At 44.4% G+C, this 7,500-nt stretch overlaps 1 protein-coding gene across 4 annotated transcripts in view; it reads left to right on the top strand.

Moving 5' to 3' along the window:
• Positions 1-7,500, top strand: part of senp7b (SUMO specific peptidase 7b) — a 56,010-nt gene that overhangs the window by 27,311 nt on the left and 21,199 nt on the right. For all 4 annotated transcript variants that reach the window (XM_063211836.1, XM_063211837.1, XM_063211838.1 and 1 more), the window contains 2 exons: positions 411-444; positions 6,557-6,763. In XM_063211836.1, the coding sequence (XP_063067906.1) occupies positions 411-444; positions 6,557-6,763 (241 nt within the window). The remainder of the gene's footprint in view (positions 1-410; positions 445-6,556; positions 6,764-7,500) is intronic.

Raw genomic sequence — 7,500 nt, 5'->3', positions numbered from 1 at the left:
AGCTGAGCCGAGAGAGGCTGTGTGCGGTGTGCTCACATGTGTTTCTGGTTGTGGTGGGATGTGGTGTGTGTGTGTATGCACACGTCGTGTGTGTGTGTTCTGTCTGTCTGTCTGTGTGTGTGTGTGTGTGTGTGTGTGTATGTGTGTGTGTGTGTGTGTGTGTGTGTGTGTGTGTGTGTGTGTGTGTGTGTGTCTGTCTGTCTGTCTGTCTGTGTGTGTGTGTGTGTGTGTGTGTGTATGTGTGTAATGGACGCTTGTGTTTTCAAAGGGACCTCTAATCACACTCTCTGCAATGACGCCGTAGCTCAGTTCTTTGATTTGATTTAATAGTGAAAATGGTGTGTACCAGATGTCTCATTCGCTCTAATAAATTGTTGTTGTTTTTTTCTTTGCTCTCTTTTTTTTTATAGATCACACATGAAGGCCTGGGTATTCCACTGAAAGGTATGTAGTACCCTCGAAACCTGTGCTTTGCAGAAATATAGGTCATGGAGGGGGTGCAGTGGCACACCCCCTAGAGCAGGGATGTCAAACTCAGGCCCGGGGGCCAAATTTGACCCGCGGAGCCATTTTATTTGGCCCGCGAGACCATTTCAAATGTGTATTGCAGTTGTCCCACATACACCATTAATGTATAGTGTAACACTAAATTTGTTGTGTCACAGGATGTGCAGACACATTCTAACTAACAAAGATGATGGCAAAGAATGTATGTGAATGTATGTGCACTATTTTAGTCCATTTAAAAAAAAAAATTGTTGAGTCCGGCCCGCGACTTCGTTCCAGATTTTGTTTTTGGCCCTCAGTCAATTTGAGTTTGACACCCCTCCCGTAGAGCATCCGTTAGGGATGTCAACAATTTATAGATTAAACGACTTTAACTGATTTAATGCATTCATCGATTAAATAATATTAATCACAATTTATCGCCAACTTGATTGGTGAAAGACCCAGAGGAAATGGGCATGTGAAGAGGGGTGTGTGAAGAGTGGGAAAATTTCAATCACCTTTGGATTAAAGAATGTAACTATGAATTAATTTAAATGTATCCTTTTTATCTCACTTTCAATGTAAAATGTTAGATTTAATAGGGTTTTTTGGAGGGGGAAACACTGTTTATCAGCTAATCGTAAGTCGATCGATAGGGTCAATTAACTAACAATTCATGAATTAATTGATGATTTGCATCCTTAGCACTCATACCAAAATACATGGGGACCCAAGGTTCCAGTCCGGCCTGGGTCATTTCCTATCACTACCCCATTTCTCTCTTCCCACAACTTTGCCGTCACATCTTCACTATGAGCTCCAAAAATACAGAAAAAAAGAAAGAAAGAAATATAGGTCATGGCAAGGGATTGGTGTGTTTTCATAGTGGAAGAAAAAGAGACTTGTTATGCGTGTGTGTTTGTACAAGTGAAGGGGATGGGGGTTAAGAAACACAGTGATCAGATGCCAGTTTTACCCGCTGCCTCTTGACTTGTCTTGAGGTGAACTCATCACATTGTCATCCATCACATTGGCGCCATGTGTTTGCGTGCCCAGAGCGAGGGGAAATATGCATACACACACACACACACACACACACACACACACACACACACACACACACACACACACACACACACACACACACACACACACACACACACACAGGTCCCACTTCGCACCCGTGCCAGGCCCCCATATTTAGGCATCCTCTTCAATGCCTGTTCGAAGGCTGCAGTCAGCCCCTGGAGGAGGAAACTTGCATTCTCATTGGTTTTTAAGATCCAAAAGAAGAATTATTTTGAGGATTCTTGAAGAAAACCATGCATAATGATATTAGACTGGATATCAATCTCATGTTGACCCAAATACAATCTGAAGACAATAAGACCATTTATTTGTTTGGTTTAAACTGGTTTTCTTTGTTTATCGAGGCGAATAGTGTTGAAGGAACACAATTTGAGCTTTTTTTCTATCATTTGCTCTGAAGTATCCATAGTCTCATAGTGAGAGGCCATATTCTCACACTCTTACGGGGCTTACACAGTCAATGCAAGCTAACGTTACCGCACTCGACTGCGTCTGCGACACAAATATTTCTCCAGGCCGCAGTTTGCTGCATATCTATGCACAAAGAGACCCAACGTGTAGCAAATATATTCTGAGGTCCCAACAGAAGTCACAGCTGAAATAGTTTGGGAACCACTGCTATAGCAAAGATTTCCTTAATAGAGTAAGATGATTCAAACTCTTCCCACCTAATGCAAAGTGCTCAAGTTCGGTCTCCGAAGGGGGCGTTGTCCCCTCCCTCTTTCTATGGCATTTGGTGACGGCTTGCATGAGATGTGCGCTACCACCATCTACAGTGCCAAGGGAACTCCATTTATTCTCAACGTAAAGCCTCCAAAGGTCTCCTAAAGGGGCGTTCACATGACATCACATGGATCCAGGAAATGCATGGGCTTGAATCGTCTTCCTCTCCTTTTCTCTCTTTGGCTATAGTGCACTGTGTATGTGGGCGGGTGGGTGTGCCTTGGCAGGGCTGCAGTGTGACTCTACATGTGCTTGCGTGGGTGTGGTATGTATGCGCATGCGTGTGCCGTATGTAGGCCTCTGTAAAGACCCGTAATTATGGCCTCAGCAGGGGGTCCAGGGGCTTTGCTGAATCCATGCTGGGCGGCTTTGTGCCAGCTCATTGCCATAGGGGGCCACCAGGCCGCGTCACCTTTTAAAGCGTTTTGTCTGATCTAATGCACACACCACTGAAACACGGTTCGACAGCGCCAGTTCTTGTTCTGGTCCAGGCATCGTTGTTTTGATGGAAATAAAGTCAATAAAGCGAATTGAGTCAGCATTGAGTGGAGAGTGCAAGTTACAGTTGCAGACTAGAAGTGTGTAATATGTATACAGATATGTACAGTAGAGATAGCCTTACTGTTGTACATGTGTAATGAGACTAATGACACTACTAGTATGATGTTGCCTGGTTGTAACTATGTAATTCTCCACTACTGTTGTAATTATATCCGAACCAGTACTTTTACCTCTCAACTCACGTTATTGACGTTATTTCATGAAGTTATATCACAGCAACATACCTATATGTATATGCCACTGGGCTAGAGGTAGCATTGTCAAAGGTCAAGGGTCAACACTGGAGCTGTCAACCGCAGGGCTTTGCACACCACCCCAGATGGCGCTCAACAGGTTGTGATTTTGTGATGGCTTTTGCTTCGATAGTTTTTTTTTTTTTTACAAGAAAGTGACTTGAGTCAGCAATGAGTTAGAGAAACTAAAGGTTAGAGATACAGTATGTAATACACTATGTATACCACTGCAGTGTTTCCCATACATTGAGGAAACTATGGCGCACCGCCATAGTTTAAATTTGGCCGCCATAGTTTCCGAAAATGTAAAAAAAAATAAAAAAAAAATATTTTTTTTTTACTTTTTTTTTTTTTTAAACGATTTCCGTTTTTTAAAAAACGATTTGAAAAACGATTTCCTTCGCATTTTCCTCCTGGAGTAAATACATCCTATAGAGAAAACCATGAGTGCTTGAAAGACAGGGATCAAAAGCCTAGTCAAGTTGTTGTAGTTAACTTGGGTTTGGGAGCAATAAAAAACCTTCAGAGAAGGGACAGTTGGGATGAGTTTACTGACACTCCCCAGGCTTTGTTTTACAGTTGTATGATAATGAGTTAGGCGACAGGCCTTCATTGACACAGCAGAGGAGACATCATTCGGGCTGCATGTAGACATGAATGTGAATATACATAAAGTGTAATATGTTGTCCAGCCCTTTTACCTTTAGACCCCTGAATGAGGGACGGATGAAGGTGTGTTATAAACAGAAATTATTCACTGTACTGCATTTAAAAAAAATAAATGACAATGTAGCCTACTACTATAGCCTACATGTCATGGGTAAAATCTTCTTCTCAAGATATAAATGGCTGAAATGTTGGCCTGTAGTTTCTCCATGCACCAATATCATACTGAACTTATTGTTTTGCCGTTTTGCATTTATGCCGTGTGAAATTCCATGCCCCCCAACGAAATTGACCCCCCCCCATGCCCTGCGTGAAGTGCCCCCCCCCCCCCGCCAAAAGAAAAATCCCGGCTGCCCCCATAGTTTCCAACATGTCTGTGGGAAACACTGGCCACTGGGTTAGAGGTGGCATTAGAGGAGATCAGAGGGCAACGCTGGTTCTGTCAGCTGCAGGGCTTTGTACACTGCACTGCTACTATAAAGTAATAAAGCGACTTGTGATTTTTTAGATGCGTCCTAATATCTCTATAAGAGGGCATGTCTGTCAGTCTGTCCGTCAGTCTGTCCATTCTTTAAATCGCCCAAAACACGATCTTCACCGTCATCGGACGCATCTTTGGCCGCCTGTCGGACTTGTTTAAGTAATAAAGCGAGTTAGGTGAAAAAATTGAGGCTGCAAGATGGAGAAACTAGAGTCTTGAGATATGTGATGTAACATGTGGTGTAGTATGTGTGCCACTTGGCAAGAGGTGGCACCATTGATGAAGGTCAAGGGGGCATTCTGAAGCTGTCAGCCGCCAGGGCTTTACACACCGCCCCAGATGGCGTGCATCAGGTGTCTATAAGCGCCCACCAAGGCGACGACCACTCTTGGCACTGAGCTGCATTAAGGAGCTCAGATTGATGGTCTAATCTGTTAACAGACGTGTCGTTGCACAGACAGGGGCTGGGTTGACGATGTACGGGCATCGAGAGTACCACCACCAAGCTCCTTGTGTCTGCCTTTCTGTCTGCCTTCTGTCTCCTGCTTTCGAAACCCCCTCTTATGTGTGCGATGTGTCTTTCTCCCCTAAATCCCCACCTTGATCTCTTCTTTCATTGGCTCTATCGACTGACCACACCTCTGCCATGCCCACAGTCATATGCGCACACACGCACTCACACACACACACACACACACACACACACACACACACACACACACACACACACACACACACACACACACACACACACACACACACACACACACACACACACACACAGAGCACACTATCTCTTCTTCCCTGTCTCTTTCTGGCTTTCTCACTCTCTCTCTCTCTCTTCACTACTCCCTCTCTCTCTGCACCCATACCCATCTCCTGCCCTCTCTTTAGCTTTCTAACTCTTATTTGGCCCTGCAGTGGCTCTCTGTGTGTCCCGTCGGAGGCATAAGATGCTTACATGGTGCCATACGAGGGCTTTCAGCTCTAGTGCCATGTCGCGGTCCGGTGCCGTCACCTAAGCCCGTGCCATCAGGCAGCCAAGGTGTCTCGCGACTATAAACAAAACCTGGTGCCTCTGACGACGGGGAAGAAAGGCTGCCGGAGGTTTTTCCCTGCCCATCTGTCGATCTGTCAGTGAGCCGTGAATGACCTGGCTTGATCGATCTGTCATGGTGTTGGTGTCCTGGTTTGAAGGCCATGTTGCAGTGCCTCAGGCATGTAGCTAGCCTTGCTCTCGCCAAGTGTGTGTAGTCCACACAGTGGAACATCATTCCTACTACTATAGTTTAAAGGCACACTGTGTAAGATTTTTAGTTGTTTATTTCCAGAATCCATGCTACCCATTCACTAATGTTACCTTTTTCATGGATCAATGATCAAATTCAAAGTATTCTTTATGACTGGAAAAAATGCACTTTTCATACATGAAAAGTGGCATCTTCTCCATGGTCTGCCATTTTGAATTTCCAGAAATAGATTATATTATATTTTTTTATGACTGTATTTAAAGTATGACTCAAAATATTAGTTTATTGCTTGGTAAACTTTCATGAAAAGATCACATTTGGCAATAGGCAACCCAGTTTCAATGAGCAGCATAGTTTCAGTACCTTTTTTGACCATTTCCTGCACAGTGTACCTTTAAATTCTACGTAAGAGTATATGGCTAGATTCACTGTAAAAAGTAAGCATTAAAATTAACAAGTAAATCTTGGTAGACACGACTCTTACTGTGACATATCTGTGCAATGCCATGTACATTGGCTAAATAGCTGTACATCGCACATGGACCAATGTACCTGTATAAAGCCAGATTCATACCTCATGTGTGAGAGGATACATTTTTATTCATGTGGAATGTCTCACCTAAGCTAACCAGTGACAAGATACATGTTGATGGTTGCACATACGAACACAATTACGTACGCTGTTTACCAAATGTAGGGGCTGCAATATTCTTAAAGGCGGTTGCTGGATTTTTTTCGGGTGAAAGTAGTTTCCTAAGCAACATTTTTTTTAAGCGTGGACTGATACTACTGTAAGAGTTTGGTTTTTTTGGCCTCAAATTGTATCCAAGCCAGCTCTAATAAGCTGATCATAATGAGTGCTCAAGAAGACAGAACACAGTGGCTTTTAATTTTCCGTGTCAAAAAAGTTTCAAACAAACCAAATGAGGACCGTGTGTGGGTCTTTTGTTTGTTTGCTAGCATTGGTAATCCTGATGGGGATCTCCCCCAGGACACCTGGAGGTGTGCAAGACTTCAACACAAAAAATGTTGTTTTAACACCTGTGTGTTTCTGTGTCCCCCAGGTAAGGGTGACGACGAGGTGACTGTGACGGTGGTAGCCTCAGAGCTCCAGCACTATGGGGTGTGGGATGGCGGCCTGGCCCAGGACGGCACCCTATTCCCCAGCTCAACCCGGGTGGCACCCTCCCTCCTATTCCTGGAGGTCTCGGTGCCCCAGGCGCGGCTCATGCAGACCGAGATGATGGAGATTCTCAGCATCCCCAGGCCAGGTGAGATGGTGGTGGGACACTTGTACACAGATGCGCGTGTGCACACACACACACACACACACACACACACACACACACACACACACACACACACACACACACACACCACACACAGTCTTAGCCCACTGACCTAATTTGAGATGGAGGTGTGTGCTTGTAGGATGTCAAGTTCTTCATCAATGATCTGGAAACATGGTTCCAGCCAAAACCACTCATAATCACTCTAATGTCCCACAACGATCATTTTTTGACGATACATCATTGGTAATTGGATTGCATCGAGTTTTGACACAGAGGCTGTATCTCAAAGTCAAGGATCCTGGCCTTTGCTAGGATGTGAAATGTCCAGTGATTGGATACTCCGCGGAGTTAACCAAAGAGTATCCAATCACCGGGGCGTTTCACGTCCTAGCAAGGCCAGGATCCTTGACTTTGAGATACAGCCAGGGTCTCACACAGCAGGTTCACATAGGTTCAACTTAAAGAGTCAAAGCTATGGCAGCCATCTGTACCCATGCCAAAGTAAAAGAACGCCGTCAACGCTTCTAATGACCTACTTACCTATTTAAACCTTATGGGAAAGGCAAGGGGCCCCCTAAACACACCCCTATTATTCTTTACATGCCATGTTTATTTGTTTTTATTTATCTAATTGGCTTGGCGTGCCCCTAATTATTTGGGGAGCCAAGGTCGGAATAATTCGGAGTCAGTCAACAGCAGTCAATCCTTCACCTGCA

Source organism: Engraulis encrasicolus, chromosome 12 (genome assembly GCF_034702125.1).
Source record: "Engraulis encrasicolus isolate BLACKSEA-1 chromosome 12, IST_EnEncr_1.0, whole genome shotgun sequence".
In the NCBI taxonomy this organism is placed as follows: Eukaryota; Metazoa; Chordata; class Actinopteri; order Clupeiformes; family Engraulidae; genus Engraulis; species Engraulis encrasicolus.
The sequence above is the reverse complement of the archived record's forward strand: the minus strand, read 5'-3'. Positions and strand labels throughout refer to the sequence as shown.